This window comes from Microchirus variegatus, assembly GCF_963457635.1.
Source record: "Microchirus variegatus genome assembly, chromosome: 2".
NCBI classification, from domain to species: Eukaryota; Metazoa; Chordata; class Actinopteri; order Pleuronectiformes; family Soleidae; genus Microchirus; species Microchirus variegatus.
The window spans coordinates 23481855-23500666 of record NC_139803.1 but is presented as its reverse complement, the minus strand read 5'-3'; the positions used below and the strand labels follow the sequence as shown (position 1 = coordinate 23500666).

At 40.3% G+C, this 18812-nt stretch overlaps 2 protein-coding genes across 2 annotated transcripts; one reads left to right on the top strand and one right to left on the bottom strand.

The window, feature by feature from the left end:
- Positions 1-1042: 1042 nt before the first annotated feature.
- Positions 1043-2038, top strand: LOC310944361 (transmembrane protein 272; the record flags this gene model as incomplete). Its single annotated transcript, XM_083910127.1, has 4 exons — positions 1043-1134; positions 1239-1289; positions 1394-1600; positions 1836-2038. Exons 1-4 carry the CDS (start codon positions 1077-1079, stop codon positions 2036-2038), a joined length of 519 nt encoding a protein of 172 aa, XP_083766253.1. The 5' UTR covers positions 1043-1076.
- An 8003-nt stretch (positions 2039-10041) lies between these two features.
- On the bottom strand, positions 10042-17189 carry pcolceb (procollagen C-endopeptidase enhancer b; the record flags this gene model as incomplete). Its single annotated transcript, XM_083909932.1, has 9 exons — positions 10042-10172; positions 10271-10441; positions 11290-11370; positions 12149-12771; positions 13177-13313; positions 14280-14404; positions 14492-14750; positions 15357-15465; positions 17104-17189. 9 exons carry the CDS (start codon positions 17187-17189, stop codon positions 10042-10044), a joined length of 1722 nt encoding a protein of 573 aa, XP_083766058.1.
- Positions 17190-18812: the final 1623 nt, after the last annotated feature.

Sequence of the window (18812 nt, the reverse complement as noted above, 5' to 3'; positions counted from 1 at the left end):
AAAAGTTAAAATCCACATGATTTTCATTTTTCTGTAAAAAAAAAAAAAAAAAGACAGTTAAAGGTGCATTATGTAATGAATATAAAGCAATTGGCTGTAAAATCCTCCTAATATGTCACAGAGACTCAGGGATAATATTCATATGACATACTGAACTCAACAACAACAACAGTACAGCCACAATATTCACATTAAAGAAAATCTGTGTAGGTTTACGTTTTGTTTATGCCGTCTACCAATCATTGCAGTCAGTAGAGTCTTAGCTGCCGAGCAACCACGGGTTGCCAGTTATGTCTGAGCTACAATGGCGGAGAAAACGAAACCTAAAAGACCTCGGTGTTTTGAATTTGAGAGTAATAACCGTTTTTGGCCACATTCTTACACATGGCCTTTAAGATGCAAAATGTCCATTTCCGTCAACGGTTACAGTGCAGTACGACCATATCATTCAGCTCTACTGCGCTGTCGTTCTTAAGTTTCATACATGTTGAATTTAAAAACACCATCTTACTCACCACTTGCTGGAAAAATTGTTGCACACATTGATAACAACATAGCTCATTAGAAACCCAGCAACAGGAAAGAGTGTTATAAAACGGAGCCGGGCGTTAAAAGGTAATAAAACAATATGTGTGTCAATATTGTCCCAGTGCCGAGGTAGAGTTTGCCTCAGGTCATCTGTCACTTGTGAGGAGGGTGTTTGTGCTGTTTCCATGAGAGGATCACTGGAAAAAAGACTAGAGCAACAGAAAAGGTACACCTGTGGTCATTTGCAGTGGAATAATACACAAATCCTTATATGGACATCCTGGGAGTGTGTGTTTATAGGTCATGTATTCAGGCTTTAAAAAATGCATGTTTTTGAGTCACATTTCTGATTTGTTTTTAGCAGTGATATAAAGTAGTGTGACTTCTGAAGACGTCATTTGTGTCCATAAAAATGAGGCACGTGAACTTTAAACTGTGACGTATTTAGGTTGGGCTGAAAAAAAGGATATAAGACACTCTGTATTGCACATTCTTATAGCCTCTGTACATACTTTCCTCTGCAGGTTAGCGCCTTCATTACTGATAGCATGGCCACGTTAATTGAAAACATCCAAAGCCCTCCTCAACCCACTGGGTTTAAATTAGGTGAGGTGTGACACTCATCACACATTTTTTTTACTTCTGTTAAATCAATACACTCCTTTAAAATAAAAATGTCAATTAAAGGTGTTTTTTTCTTCTTTTTTCAGGATGTTCAAAATTTTTTGCGGTCATTCTGCCTATTGCCCAGATTGCACTTGGTGAGTTGGTGCTGCCTGTTCTCAGGTGTCTTTACATGGACAGTAAAGACGCACTTTTATTGAATTTGCCAGAGAATCACGTTTTTGCCCTTTGCGTACTACAGGAGCAGTGTATCTTCACGAATGTCCGAAGCAGGACTACATCCCCATCTATCTGATAGTGTCGGGGGTTTTTGGCCTGATGCTAGCATTGCTTGCCTGCCTGCCCTGCGCTCAGGAGCCCAAAGATGGCACCACAAACCCACTCAGTCGAATCTGCGTGGCTTGGAACTCGCTGATGTCTACTTTCCTCTTCTGCTGGTTCATCGCTGGTGAGTTTAAAAGTCCTCTTGACACTTTTTACTCTTTACATCAATATTTTTTTCCTATAACTGTGGATCTAAATGTCCTTTCCCTGGTAGAGGGGGTCTCATGTTTAGATTTCCCCAATGAGCCGACCAGGCTGGGCACTGTCACTTTCTACCTTTTTGATCAATAAATAAAATCTATATTGACTTTAACAAAGTGGCCACTGAGTCTATGTCTCTTTCTTCTTTTCTCCCCCAGGTAATGTGTGGATCTATTCTATCTACCAGCCCAACTATAACAAGAACACCACAGACGTCGATCCTTACTGCGACAAGACCGTCTACTTGTTTGCCTTCTGGACCACCACGTTGGTCTACATCCTCTTTGGTCTCGTCCTGTTCGGCGGCTGCTGCGTCATGTTTTGCTTCTTCCTGTGCGGCCGAGCCGACCCCGACGACTAGAGATTTAATTGAGGCGGGCGCCTGCGTGTCGATGCGCACATTTTTTGCTTTTGTGAGGCAGTTAAATCGTCTATTACACGTGTCCTCGATGGCAAGGTTGAGTGAATCATCTTTTTCTAAAACGCTGTAAACAGAAACACAGCTCAGCTTCGAGCGTATGAGAAAAGCACACACGACTAATCGTTTGAGAAACGTCGCCTTGCGTTGTAATTGCACAGCTTCATATCTGGCAGCTCTCATGTGTACATTTGGAACTTTTAAGACGATTTACATTTTAACATTGATCATAAATAATGTATCTAAATGCTGAAGCAAGTGATTCCTGATTACTTTATGATATATAAGATATCTGCTCTTGTTGTATACATGCTACCTTGTAGTTATTTTACTTTTTTTACATCCATTCAGGTGTTTATGTTTTTGGCCACATTTGTCTGTATGTGAAGTCCAAGTAAAGGAGGGATTTGGATTCTATCTTCTGATTTTGGTGCTAATGTGGGCCAACATGTGAGTGGCCTTGGATGACGGTGGCTCAGTGGTAGAGCGAGTCGTCTTTCAACTCAAATGATGTGGGTTTGATTCCCAGCTCCACTACATACTGATGTGTCCTTGGGCAAGACCCTGACTTAACCCCACGTTGCTCCTAATGGCTACACAAACCATTGACCATGAACGTTTATTCATAGCCTGGACTCTAATTTAATTCATTTTATCAACATGGTCACCAGACAGTGATTTATTTCAATTCAGTCCAGTCCAACTTTATTTATAAAGCACATTTAAAACAACACAGTGCAACAGAGTTAAACACAGTGCTGTACGGTCTAAAACCTGTACGTACATTGTATGGGCATAAAATCGACACCCACAATATTAGTGAAATAACACAAATAAAAGTTTGACTCACCATGTGGTAAAAGCTAATGTAAATATGTCTTTAAAAGAGATTTAAAAACAGCCTTACAGTTAAAGGCAACTTATTCCAGAGCAAACTCCCGATCCCCTCCAGCTCAGCCTGGTTTTAGGTACAACCGAGGTCAGGTGGTCTGCCGATCCTTAGGGTCCAACAGAAAATATAATCGGAGAGGTAGATTGGAGTCAGACCATTCAGACGTTTATATACAATGAAAATAATTTGAAAATCAATTCTGAAATACACAGGGAGACGATGAAGAGTGGAAAGTACAGGTGAAATGTGTTATTTATGAAGTTTCTGACTGTGTGAAATGACCCTGAAGTATCTTCAAATGTGTCGGTTTGACGATGAAAGACTGAAAGAGAAAGATTATCTTGGTATCTTTCCTTCTTACACTGCAAGGCTGATCCGCAAATGTACCGAGTGTAACTCAAACCTCTGGAATATGTTTTGTTTGTCAATTGTGGGCTATTGCAAAAACATGGCTTTTCCAAAAAAGGACTGCCTGACCTGGCTCCTGATTATAAATATAAAAGGCTCAAGTAGATATTCTGCTTACATGGATCAGCTTTACAGCTATAATACTTAACTCTACATGTTTGAATGTGGTAAATCTGAAGAGGAAACATGGAAATGCAGAATTATTAAGATTATTAATTATTAAAAACAGGAAATGATAGTGTCACTTTGTTCTGTTTTTTAATTTTTTTTTAATTTTGCTTCTGTCTTTTGTTTAAAAAGCATTTTTCAGGAACAGTCAGCCTGCTGTCACTTCTCAAATTCAAGCTTTTACGTCACATTTACTGGTGGTGTGGAAATCACGTGATGATGCCAGTGAGAGTTAATGATGGATAAAGGTCTTCAGCTATTTTAATAATTATTATCATTATTATAGTGCTTTTCAGAAATACAAAGCAAAATATTAAATAAATACATGCTATTCATTATTAACCCACTCTGCAGTTACATAAAGAAGCCACTAGAGGCCAATGTTGTGACAGATATGTTTGAATTTTAAATGATAACCCTAAGGTTGTTTATTGCTTTCAAACTCTTGCTGCCCTTTTTGTTCATTGGCGTTTTCTACTTCATTATTATTAAGCAGAAATCAACACAGAAAGACACACAAAAATATGAAAAGACGATAAAAAGGACGACAAATGCACTGCAAAAATCGAATAAGCAATAATCATATAAAACACAATACTGAATAACTATATGTGTCTTCATATGCACAATGCCTTCATTTTTGTGTTGGTGTGAATTCACGTTCCATTTAGTCACGTTTGACCCCTTAAGGCACGTCTGTGACCTTTTTGTGTGTCGTACTGACAAGTTGTTTGGTCCTTTTAATTTCCATTTGTGTCATGGGCGGTCTTTGTGTCATGTGCACCTAATTATTAATTATCCTTATCCTAATCAACACATCTTTGTGGAGCAAGTGGAAAGGGATGCTGCCCTGAATGCTGCAAAAAAAAATGTCATTGTCCCTTTAGTACATATAAACCCACGTGTGTGTGTGTGTGTGTGTGTGTGTGTGTGTGTGTGTGTGTGTGTGTGTGTGTGTGTGTGCGTGTGCGTGTGCGTGCGTGCGTGCGTGCGTGCAGGGCGTGGTTGACTGTCAGCAGCAGCTCACAGGAGCAGCAGCAGCAAACCAGGGAGGAGGTAAGAGAAAAAACTTTGGATAACACTTTAGGTGCTTACTAACATGCATATAAGTCACATACTAGCCCTTTATTAGTAATTATTAAGCATATATTAACACCTTATTCTACCTCTATTATGGCATGAATTAAGATTTTTCTGAAGTAATGCGTTAATACGTGCTTAATTTTTACTAATAAAGGGCTAGTATGCGACTTATATGCATGTTAGTTAGCACTTAGTTAATGGTGAACATGTGTTCCTTAATTTAAAGTGTTACCAAACTTTGTTTCTGTTTGACGCCGAGGGGTTTAGGTCAAACCCATTAGCGGACTCTTGTGAGAATGGTGCATCTATATGTGCTCTTTTGACTTAAAAAAAAAACGAACAAACAGATTTTAGCGTAATTAAATAATAAATCTATAGGTGATTAAGACTATGGTACTTTGACCCTTTGTGCTCATGCTGCACAGATGTGTGCTGCAGTGGAATAATACACAATTCCTTATATGGACATCTTGGGAGTGTGTGTGTGTGTGTGTGTGTGTGTGTGTGTGTGTGTGTGTGTGTGTGTGTGTGTGTGTGTGTGTGTGTGTGTGTTTATAGGTCACATATTCAGGCTTTAAAACAAATTGTGTGTTGTTGAGTCACAGTTGTGATTCATTTTATATCGCATTTTTAGTAGCGATATAAAGTTCTGCAGAAGGTCCATGGTCAAAATTAACAATTGAGACTTTGGTGCAGGGGAGTGAGTTGTTTTCACAGTGATACAAACTTCAGTTTCCTGTTACAAAAAAACAATGAACATATTTTTAAGATGGTGTTCAGTGGCAGAGAAGAAGCTTCTTTTTTTTCTTGTTGTTTATTTATACAACAATATTCTCAGTTGTGTCTGCAGGTTAGCGCCTTCATTACTGATAGAATGTTCGCTTTCCATGAACCCTCTTCTAAAACCTTTGAAATTAAATTAGGTGAGGTGTGACACTCGCACATATTTTTGTTTCTGTTAAATCAATACGCTCCTTAAAAAAATGTCAATTAAAGGCGTTTTGTTTTTTCTTCTTCTTTCAGGATGTTCAAAGATTTGTGCGATCCCTTTGCCTATTGCCCACATTGCACTTGGTGAGTTGGTGATGCCTGTTCTCAGGTATCTATGGACAGTAAAGTAGCAGTTTTATTGAATGTTCATGTTTTTGGAATGCCAAAGAATCGTTTTTTTGCCCTTTGCGTCCTACAGGAGCAGTGTATCTTCACGCATGTCCGAAGCAGGACTACATCCCCATCTATTTGATAGTGTCGGGGGTTTTTGGCCTGATGCTAGCATTGCTCGCCTACCTGCCCTGCACTAAGAAGCCCGAAGATGGCACCACGAACCCGCTCAGGCTAGTCTTCCTGACCTGGAACTCGTTGACGTCTTGCTTCCTCTTCTGCTGGTTCATCACTGGTGAGTTTAACTGTCCTGCTGGCTCTTGGTGCGCTCTTAGCTTCCTGTTTTGAACAAATGTGGGATTTAAAAATAATCACAGTGATATGCAATAACTCAAGTTTATGTTAAAAAAAACATATATATGTATATTTATTGAGGACAATGTTGAAGAATTACAGATTATACAACTGTCGAGGGTCAGTAATTGTATTGTAAAATGATGCAGTAACCTACTGTGGTACAGTGATTTACTGTAAACTAGTGCGGTGCCCATAGGAAGCATGTATTCCTATAGCCTATAGGTTAACATAATACAAACACTGTGCAACCTCATTAGGCACAACGCAATTTTTTTTTAAATTTTCAATTAACATTAGAGGTTGGACAGTGTTTGTATTATGTTAGCCCTACGCTAATGCTAATCGTAGCCCCACTAGCTCACCTTTGGAAACAGATTCGCCAATTTAGCCCAGCCTCTTCACTGCCACCTCCCTGCTCCAGACAGCGCAGCTGCTGATGAGCCGCTGCCTACCTGGTCACTACAGCTAGCTACGCTAATGCTAATTGAAAAAAAGAAAAATGCGTTGTGCCTATTGAGGTAGCACAGTGTTTGTATTATTTGAGCCCTACGCTAATGCTGATCGTAGCCTCACTAGCTTACCTTTGGAAACGGGTTTGCCAAGTTAGCCGCAAAATAGTAGCATGCATTAGTAGCATTATTTGAATGTAAAATGGTTTTAAAATGGTTTCAAAACAGAATAAAGATAAAACAATGCAAGGACATTGCAGTAAAAAAATAGCAACATTAAATTCACAATTTAAAATAATAATAATAATAATATAGTGGTTAATGTGAATAGTTGAATGATAAGGGTGTACCCTGCCTATCGCCCCTATGTCAGCACCCCCCGCGACGGTCCTGTGGAGGATAAAGCGGTAGATAATAAATGGATGGATGGAACTTAAGAGTATTCAATTTGGTTCTTCTTTTTTCCCCCCAGGTAATGTGTGGATCTATTCTATTTACCAGCCCAACTATAACAAGACCACCACAGACGTTGATCCTTACTGCGACAAGACCGTCTACTTGTTTGCCTTCTGGACCACTACGTTGGTCTACATCCTCTTTGGTCTCGGCCTGTTAATTGGCGGCTGTGTCATGGTTTCCTACTTCCTGTTGCGTCGTTCGTTTTTTCCTGACCTGTCGGGCCAAGCCGACCTTGCCAACGCCTAGAGACTTCAAGGAGGCGCCACGTGTCGATGCGCGCATCACGTTTTCGCTTGTGAGGCAGTTAAATGATGTGGGTTTGATTCCCGGCTCCATGCCGATGTGTCCTTGGGCAAGACACTGTGATAAACCCCACGTTTCTCCTGATGGCTACACCCACATTGACCATGACCGTTTATCCATAGCCTAATTTAACTTTAATGTAACGTTCATTTTATCAACATGTTCACCAGACAGTGATCTCTTTCAATCCAATCCAATCCAACTTTATTTATAAAGCACATTTAAAACAACAGAGTGCTGTATGGTCTAAAATCTGTACGTACATAGTACGCGCATAAAATAGACATAAAAGCATAACACTGCACGCCTTTAGATAAGTGTTTGAATGTGGTAAATCTGAGTGTGGAGAACAGGAAATGAAAGGCAAAATTTGACTTTGTTCTGGTATTTTTTGTTTGTTTTTGTTTTTGCTTTTGTCTTTCGTTGAAAGAGCATTTTTCAGGAACTGTTGTCACTTCTCAACGTCAAGCTTGGAAATCACGGTGATGGTGTCAGCAAGAGTTAATGATGGGTGAAGGTCACATGTACGTGACACTTGCTCAACATTTACAGTAAATGGATTTACTTTTTATATGAAAATATGCCTGTTACTGATATGACAACTGGTGAGTCACAGCTACGGCTGCTTTAAGTGTATATTAACCCACTCTGCAGTTACATAAAGAAGCCACTAGAGGACAATGCTGTGACAGTGTTTGAATGTGACCCTCAAAACGATGGTGTTTGAAGCTCTTCTGATATTGTTTATTATTTTCAGTGGCAATTGGCAAAGCACTTTCTTTTATTGTCTCAGATTGTGAATATATTTTAGGAGACATTTCTTATATTAACTGAAATTACTCACTATTTTTTTCTGAAGGAAACTTGAGGAGACGACAACAAAGGTACTAAGGTAGAAACTGTGTTGTGCAGTCGTAACAGGTGAAAACTACATGATAGAATCACTAAATAAACACAAATGAATAAATAGAAATGTCATTTATTTAATGTGAATTATTCCCACTTGCAAACTGAGCCTTTAAAATGTGTTATTTTCTCTTTTAATTTGAAGTTGCTTCACTTCTGTGTTACTTCCTGTCCTGTGTGTCCTGTTTCCTGCTTCTTTGATTGTTGTGTGCCTCGCCCTAATTAGCCTCACCTGTGTCCAGTTAGCCCCGCCTCCTCATAGAATTCTCTGTGTCACTTCCTTTGTCCAAGTTCTTGTGGCTTCTTTTCCCCAGTTCTGTCTGATTTACATCCAAACTTAGCTCCTAGTTTTTGGACTTTCCTGTCGACGAACCTGCTGACCAACCAGAAACTGTAAGCTAAATTTGATGAATGCTAGCTTTTCTGCTCTTGTCTGCGTGGTCCAAAGTCTGCATTTTGAACTCATTAAAACCTCAAGGTCACATGAAATCAGCGAGTTAGAATTTAGTGATATCTGTCGTCTTTATATTATATATTATATTAAAATTACTATTACTACAACTACTACTGGGCTAGGACTAAGCTACATTTGCTACTCCCTTGTTAGCCATGTACCACAAAGAACACTGCGATCATCCGCCTCTGTTTTATTGGAGGTTTCCCACAACAGTCTTGCATTTTTTTGTTCATTTTAAAGGTAAAACAGGGTTTTCAACCTCTTGACTCTCGCCTTTTCATATTTTTATTCAACCCTGCTGTTTTATTGTTGTTATTGTTACTTTTTGAAATTAATTTTCCTTTTATTGTGAAGCACTTTGAGCTGCAATCCTTGTATGAAAGGTGCTATACAAACAAAGTTGTTATTATTATTATTCACTTTCCTATTGGTCTCCATTATTGTCAAACAGGTGCAGTTTTACCAGAATAGTCTGGAGCGGATTTCCTGCTGAAGGAAGCTTTGCTATACCTGGTTTCTGATGATTCACTTCTGGTAAGAGATACTTCACTGATACGTTACTTCATAGTCATACGTTACTTTATAGTCTTTAATTATAATAATTCACAATATAATTACGTACTTACGTGTTTAATTGTGACCATTACACTGGAAACTCCTCTAGTGTTTGTTTTTTTTCTCCATACAGTATCTATACAGACAAGAAATACTGTTAAATCACAGTAATGTGTGGCACACATTTTAGGTTAAAGTAATAAATAGAATAATTTAGAGTGAATGTTTTTTTTTAAATGGCTCTAATGTACATTAATGCAATTTCACCATATGTATGTATAGATATATATGTATGTATGTTTATATATATGTATGCATATGTGTATATGTGTGTATATATATATATATGTATGTACATGTGTATATGTGTATATATATATATATATATATATATATATATATATAACAATAATGTATGTTGTAAAAAATGTACCAACAATATATGTTGTATATATATATATATATATATGTATGTACATGTGTATATGTGTATATATATATGTATATATATGTGTACATAAAAATCACCCGGCCAAGCACCAGCATCACATTTATTTATTGTTTATTAATGTGCATCTTTTAACACAAACAATATAATTTACATATAAAATACACAACACAACAGTTAATGTTGTGTTTACTCTTATTAAAAATGTTTTAAATAAATCAACTGTTTTACATTATATAAGAAATGTTTTTTGAATATAAGTCATAATATTTTCCGTCTTTATATTAAGTTACTTGTTTGTTTGTTTTTGAGAGAGAGTCAGGGCTCTGAGTGCTGTGATTGGTGGATCGGGCCGTGATGTCAGCATGATTTGCGGGAAAGGAGGGCAAGTGCTTTTGCGTGGATGGGCTTATAGAGGAGAGTGAAGCTGGAGGGGCTGAGCTGGCCGTTGCCCTGCACGTCCACTTTACCCATCAACACGTAGTTCAAGCCTGTATCACAGACACAACAGGAAGAAATATGTCAGCAGTTATCAACTGTTAGCCTGATGCTAATGCTGTGTCAGAGCCACACTCTGCAAGTGTTGTACCTTTGCTTAGGCCGGGACATCTCTTGCAGGTGGAGGTCAGAGTGACTGACGTAACCGGGCCTGATTTGGCGACATTGAGGCGCCCTGTCTTGTAGGCCTTGATCAGGGACACCTCGACTTTTGCAGAGCCCCTTTGACCCACCGTCACAGATGTGATCCTACCCGTAATAACTGAAAGAAAGGTCAAAAATGAAGAATATTGACATTTCAAAGAGGGCAAAGAGGTAACTGAATGGAAATAGCTCTTCACTTAATAATTATTAAATATCACATGCATAGAATGAAATTGTGATTAATTTAACAAATGTCCATTCCCAGGACAATATTTTCAAGTGCCACAAGATGGAGCCTGCATCATTCCAGTCATCACAGGGCCATGTGATTTATAAGTTTGGTTTTTCACTTGAGAACGATCACTAGAATGATCACTGCTGCATTTTAGGGTGTGTCCAAATCCACCTACACAGGTTTATTTTTGGAGATAAGGTCACTGTACCAGTCGCATGCTTCCGAGCAGTTGTATTTATCATGTTTCTCATGGGTGTGTTTCGATTGATGCATGCAAATTGGGTCACCTGCCTTTTGTGCTTGCACCATGGCCAATTGTTATTAAAAGGGCATATTTGGCAGGTTGTAGGTGAAAAGTGAAGCTAAGGAAGTAGGACTTAAAGTAACCACCAGGGGGTGACTGCTTTTTAATGTCACTCATTTTCCTGAGGAGTTAATGGCTTCAGTTGCCATTTTCAGCTCTTCTTCAATAGAACATGATGTGCATGATGTTCCCATTTAGAGGAAAACGGACGAAAAAGGACAGCACATATGAGTGGACACTGTCTAAAACTGTGATGGCTCTAGTCAAACAGCGAATCCACAAGAACACCATGTCCATTTTTAAATAAAATGTGAGGTGGAGTCCACAGAGCAAAAGAACAACAAGCTGAAATAAGTGTTGAGGTCCAGCTGTGAGGAAATAGAGGTTATGTTGGGACCAGAGAGCAGCTGATTGTGTTGTGGCTCACCAAAGTCATGAGGGCAGAAGCTGGTCTGCAGAGTCCCTGTCCGCTTACACGCCTGTGTGCACAGTGGGTTCAGTGGTAACGCTGCAGAAAACACACACACACACAAGCAGATATCCATCAGGAAAAGCACCAGGAAAGATTTCATTTTCGTCAGCATGTACCATGAATTTTGAATTTTGGAACTTGGCCATCAGTCAGTACATTTTCATGCACAGTTAGCTCAGCTAGCCTACCCCCTGGTCTAATCTAATCGCCGGTGTGGCCTCCCCTACACTAGGTGGTGATACGCCTTCTTTCAACTTCTTAGTTTTTAGGCCTATTTATTCACCGCAAAAGACGGAGACAAACCGAGACTTTTGTCTGTCCTTGATGCCACGTTCATTTTGTCCGTCATTGTTTCGTCCGTCATCGTAAGTTCCCCTATTTGGTGTACGGGGAATACCACTTGAAATTGTAGGGGCAGTATAGAGTTAATAGTCCAATCGGTCAGGAAAACAATGAGGAAACGACCTAAAGTTGTAGTGCTGCTGCCACAAAAATGGATGAAAATGGAGTATAAATGGCCCTTTAGTTTCCCGTTTAGCTGTTGGCTAGTTGTTAGCATACCAAGCACCAGTCAGACTCTCTCCACCATCCGTGTATTTTAAAACAGTCTACAGTTTTTGAGCTGACTGACCATAAAGTCGGTCTCTCCTCAGTTTTGTTTAAGCAATTTGACTCCCTATCACATTATCCTGGGATGTTCGTCCAACTTGTACTTTTAAATTCTATTTAGCAAATTCTATCAGACGTGTACATGCATTCCAGTTTTTACTGCTGTGACTTGAAAACTCAAAATGGCTGCTGTGGAAAAACTCACGTTTCTTGCTCACGGCAGGCTTCTTCGTCACTGTTTTGCTTGCTCCTGGTTTTGCTGTCACTTTAGGTTTAGCAGGCGGTTTGAATCCACTATTGACCGTCGGCTTCACTGGTTTGACTGCAGGTTTTAAGGTGGGTTTGACCTTCACCACATTTTTTAATGTTGGTTTGACCTTCACCGCAGGTTTACGCGTGGGTTTCGCCTTGATGCTGGGTTTGAGTGTCGGTTTGACAATCTTAGGTTTGGGTGTAGGTTTAGATCCAGGTTTAGGTGCGGGCTTCTTCACAGGTACCTTCGGTGTTGGTTTGGGTTTAGCCCAGGGCTTGACTGCCGGCTTCTTAGTAGGTTTGCGCAGCGGAGGTTTCTTCACCAGTGTTTTCTTGGTGGGCTTTGGTTGGACGGCAGGTTTTGGTTTGGGGGTCGGTTTGGTGGGTTTAGTCGGCCTCACAGCTTTTTTCTGTGGCATGGCCGTTGTCTGAGGTCTGTAGATGAAGTCTCCACCGGCGGTGGGTCTTCGGGAACCACGGGGCACACTGGAGTAGTGGGCCATGAAGCCATCGGAGGTCACGCTGAGGTCGGAGACAAACTGGACAAGAAGCTCGTTCCCATTGGTCACTATAGTGCTATGGAAATGAGAGGAGACATGGATGAAAGGGTGAACATGAGAAATCAGATCAAAATTTGGCAGAACCACAGTAATTTCTGATGAGTACTCTCACCCCAGCGAGCGTCTAGAATTTGTAACTTGGATTTAACTTAAACACTGTGACTTTTATTCAAGCACTGACTAAATTTGGACTCTAAAGAATATGACCAAACTATTATATAATGTATAGCTAATGTATAGCTAGCTGTATAATAAATAATGTAGCTTCGTACAACATCGTCCAATTTTTTTCCCTTGTTCCATGTGCAGTCAATGCTGTCAGTTTGCACAACTCTTGCCCCGATTTTGCACTTTCACAGTTAAGTTTGGTTGCACCTATGTTTTCATATGTTTTTTTTTTTTTTTAAAAACACCATCTCACCTTGGAGCTCTGTCTCCACAGAATTTCCCAATTCTTCTCGTGTTGTCCTTCTCTCCTCCGTTAAACAACGCCACGTAGTCGTATCGGCAGTACGTGTCCGGCTCCAAGTCCAGCTTCTCAAACTTCACCTCAATCACCTATGGAGGGTAGGTGGAAGCAAACTATTTAATCATGCTGAGGAATGAAAGTAACAGGGCAGATGTAGGAAGAGGAGGAAGGAGGTGAAGGAGAAAGAGAAGAAGGGCCCAACTTTGAGAAACACAGAAGGGCATTTAGTCCCTCTCTCTCGACCTTGCTTTTGGCTCGCTACGTTCAATCTCTTGGCACACGTGAACACGCCTGCAGGTTTTCAATGAAGTCTTTCATTTTGAACCTCGTCATGAGTACACGGTCTCTCACTCTCTCTCTCTCTCACACACACACACACACACACACACACACACACACACACACACACACACACACACTGAAACACTACTATTTTGATTCCTCTTCCTCTTCCTCCATGTGCAGGTCTTATGTAACACACTGAGGAAATTAACTTTGTCATGCAGAGAAATGAAAACTACCCCATTACTTTAGTCACGATACAAAGTAGGCTGACAACTATTGGCCACGAGTTTGCCATATTCATTCATTCATTCATCCATCAGCTACTGCTTTGTCCTCCACATGAGGGTCGCGAAAGAGGCAAGCGGAAAAGGCCTTTTGATCGAATATTCGTCTTTTCTTCTTGAAGAAAAAACGAGTCTACAGCCCCTTAGATGTGAATATTTACTGGTTTCTTTCCTCTTTTTTGACAGTAAATTTATTTTTTGGAGATTGGTCAATCGGCACTTGACATCTGTAATGTTGAGTTAGTGCTTTCGTCTGGATTCAGTCAGCCATTACTTCATAAGTCCTCATGGTCCAAACAATGCATCAATGAATCAAGAAAATTATTTATATATGAATTAATTTATTGGGAATCTAAAGGGAGCCAGAGTCCAGTAGGTTTTTTGTGGCCATGTAATCATGGAAATTAGAAATATGACATTGGACTGATCACATCAGGTCACAGTTAAGTTTACTTAAAGGTCTAAAGATAATTTTTTTCAGCTTACATTACTCGGCTCGACAGTGATGTGCCAGGAGCAGCTGATGCCTGCTGGGTAATCAGTGTTGGGCCAGTTGGGCGTCTTAACAGATCCCTGCTCTTTTGTCAGTCGTCCTCCGCAGAACTGATTCTCTGTGGAGACGAAAAAAAGACGTCAACAAGTGGTGGAGATAAGCTCATATATCAGATTCTAGCGTGATGGCTGATACCTGTCCTCACCTTCCACATGAGGCTTCCCCGCAGTGAAGTAAGCCAGGAAGCCTCTCCCTCCGGTGGCCTCGTCCGACACCATGTCCATCATCATGGTGTTGGAGGTGGAGATGAGGGCGCCGGGCCTGAACGTCCCACAGAAGCGTCCCAACTTCTGCACCAAGCGGTTGTGACCGTTGTAGACGTCCAGGTAGTCGTAGCGACAGGTGGGGTCGGCCTCCAAGTCGAAGAGGCGGAAAGAGAGCATGACCACATGACCCTCGGGGACCTGAAGGAGGCGACGGGGGGCTGAGTTTAGTGAAAAGGACCAGAGCCAATGGAAGGGTGTGATGTTTCACATGTATTTATTTGAAAGAAAAAGAGCAACATTTTCATTTTGACAATGGTCTCAGCATTAGCATTAGCATTACAAGTAGGGCTGAAACAATTACACGATTATTGTTATTTTAAAGAATTTAAACTTTTGGGATTTCTGGTTACTTGACTCCATATAGCAAAGAAATCATTAAAAGTGAAGACATTTGAGCACGTCAACATTTCTTACTTTTTGTGACATTTGACGGACCAAACGTGTACTGGATTAATCGAGAAAATCATCAACAGTTAGCAATCGCTAGTTAGTTGCAGCCATAATTACAGGGTGAGACAGATAAGCAACGAATAACTACTTAGTATCGTGATTTAAAAGTTATTATTAAATAATTTTATATCTTGCTTGTTAAAGATTTGTATTGATGTATTGATATAATTCACCCTGTGGTTACCTACATAGGTGGTACTATTTAGAGGCAAACTCGACTTGAATTTCTATCTATCTATCCATCCATCCATCCATCCACTCTATTTGTGTGACTGTGTTTGCGAGTGGACTCACGGTGATGTACCAGGTGCATTTACTGTTGGGTTTGTAGTGACTGGGGAAACCTTCGCTGGCCACGATGCCCGAGTCTATGACCAGGTGACCTCCGCACAGGAAGGTCGGCCTGAAAGAGAAACTGTATGTCAAGTCTGGAAGGTCCCAGGAACATTTAGTGGCTGTACTTGAATAAGAATATGTTAGTATACGTGTAGAATAACTTTAAAATAAAAAAAAACGGTTTGGTTTTCATAGCCAATGGACAAACCAGACAGAAGATAACGACAGAAACGAAGACAAATGACATCCATTCTTGTACGTGAAGGCCACTATAATTCCCTGACACACTGGGGGGGTGGGGGTAGCAGCCCCTACTGGCAAGGGGTGGGACATGCACTAATCGGATAGTTAAAGTGTGCCGCTGGTTAGTTTAAATCCGTTTCTTACGGCAATTGATGATGGCGTCGTAACTCTTGATGCGTGTTGAAGGAAAGAAAGTGTGTTAGCGTTATACTGTAGTGTATACTATACATCAGTGTTTCCTATTACTGCATGTTTTAGTTGTTGCCAGGTGTGTTGGACCAGGGCAACATCTAAAACACGGCAAAATTATTACATTCTTGCGCGTTTGTTGCAATCTGCCGTCTCACCAGTAGATGTCACTACATCTTACATACTGGACCCTTTTTAACTTGAAAAACTGCCCTGGAAGCCACACTGAAGAGTACTGACGCAGTAACGTACACTCAGGTTTACATACATGCTGAAAAACCACAGCAGCACAGTCTGTCTCTGTTCAGTTTGGGGAGGTTCCCACTGAGCCCTCGTGGTTAAGTGTATGTGTGTGTATACTTATATATTTTTTGCCTCTTTGGGACCTTTTCTGGCATTAACACTGACCTTGTCAGGACCAGTAGAGACCAAAAATCCGGTCCTAATAACCTCATTTCTAAGGAAGTGATTAAGTTAAGGGCGTTTTACGGCTACCCAAATGAATGGAAGTCAACGCAGAGCCATTAAAAGGAACATGTGTGTGCGAGTTCAACTTGAACCACAAGAAAGTTGTAGATGCATCACACATATGCTCTTTCACACTCGGATAAACACACATCAAAGCAGGTTCAGGAGCCCCACACTCATTCATTTAGACCTAGTTTTCCCTGTTATCTGCTCACTTAGCTTCCTTCCTTCCTCCCTTTTCGGTGTATGTATTTTATGATTTTGCATGCGCTGCTTAGGAAAAGCCTCGGTGCATATTTTGGAGGGACGTTCCCGCATGTGATCATCGACCAGTATAGTCCCTCAGGCATGTATCGTGTCTGCTGTGGTTGTCGCGCTCTAAGGCCACAGTTGGGACAAAAACATCCCTCTGGTGGAGCCTTGACTTTCAATTGACACCCTGTGATTGTGTGTCCAAGTTTCATAATCTATAACAAATAAGAATCTTCAAATGTTGTATTTGAGCTTCTAGCTGCTGTACAGTGGCCCAGTGAAATCACTACATCAGTTACACTGTGCTGTCATTTTGGGACTGGTGTGTTTATGGGATGCCAACCACTGCGACCGTCTATTTCTACTGCACTTTACGTAATCATAGGGGAGAAGAAAAAAAAGAGAAAGAAAGAAAAGTTGATGGAGACAGATGTGGCAACGTAAAAACTGCCACACTGTGCCACATGTGCAACGTGATGAAGGGAAAGGAAAAAAGAAAATAAAGGAGATACACAACACACACACACACACACACACACAACACACAGCTTACCTGGTGAAGTTGCCCTGACCCTGAGCCTCCGTCCATCCCAGAGTCAAAATGACAAGAAGGCACACAGTCCAAACCCTGTCCTCCATCCTGCTGTCCACCCCAGATGAAGAAAGAAGGGAGAGGAGGAAGAGGGAGGAAGGGAGGGAGGGGTGAACGCAAAGTTAGAGGCGTGGACAAACGTAAGGTTTGCAAGGAAGAGGGAGGGAAGTTTGGATGGTGATGGGTGAGAAGGTGGTGAGTTTGTGGGGAGGGAGGAGAAGAAAGGGATTGAGGTGGATGAATGTGATGCTGAGAGGACAGAGAGGTGTTTGACACAGGAGCGAGCAGAGAGAGGGAAAAACGTGATATCGACTGTACACAGTCACGGCGGCCAAATGTAATGTATGTGCTGCTCAGAGCACAGAGAGCTCACTGTGGATGTTGTTGTTGTTGCTGATGGGTTGGAACGTATGGAAAATGTGTTTCTGCAGGTGTGTGTGTGTGTGTGTGTAAAATGACAGAAATATAGTCATAGTTATATACAGTAAATGCTGTTCATTTCTTGTCTCGACTGCCACCAGGTGGTCAACGTTGTCACTAAACTATACCATTATCTCTTTTAATATCTCAATATATCTTCTATAAATACATCCAAGGTTCCCAGAGGATTACGGAGAAAAAAAAAATTACATGAAAAAGTATTGCAAGATGTCGGCTTTGAAAATCGAAATCTCAACTTTCAAACTCGAGTTTAAAAAACACCAAAAAAATTGACGGAAAAAAAATTGACGAGAAAAAAAAAAGAAGCATCTCGACTATCTTCCTGGATACATTTGAACTGACTTAATGATAACTAATACAATAACTTGACATTTTATTAACATTTGACTACTTTTAAATAATTCGGACTATTCTTTGAATTCAGACTCCTTATTGGGGCCTAATTATTTGATTTGATTTTAATCTGCACTGTTCTGTGAAACAGTGAAACATTAGGTTTTTTTTGTATGGTAGTAGATAACAAAGAATTACATTTTAAGATTAAATAACTGGATTAAGATTGTTTACTTACTCATTTGGTTACTTGTGAAAGAAATTATCAGTTTGAAATATTATGCTTTCATAATTAACGTCCTCTACTCATTAGTCGGGTCTCTGCTGGTTGAGTTACACATACTAACATACTGTTTATATGATGGTAGACGTGTGTATACATTTTTCTATATAAATATATGTATGAAGTGGTTTTAATTTAGGAAAGAAACGCTGGTTTGGTTAAAGACTAAATAAGCTGAGAAGTTTAAATCTACCTGGGCACACATGTACAGTTTAGTCTGCTGGTGAAAAGTAAAGGACAATCATGTCGATTAAATTCCTTTCCCCCAGAATCTGTGGCAGTGGGAACTATAAGTGTTTTGTTTGGGATGTGAGGAAAGAATGAAAAACGCAGTAACTTAAAATAGAAACGTTACGGCCCTGTTAAAAGTAAACATAGACACATAGGTAGCAGAATATATTTGCACAAATGTTACAGTTTTGGGCACAGAGGGATCCTCTGCTGTTGTCGAGAAGAGGTTTTAATTCACATAACGCGACTCAAAACACTATCACTGCCAACGTTGTTCCAATGAGCAGCGGAGTCAACTTTGTCGCTTTATGTTTCCATAAACGAGGGCATGCCTTTGTCTTTTTTAGGCTGTGGTGACCACTCTGGAGTGAAAAAAACCACA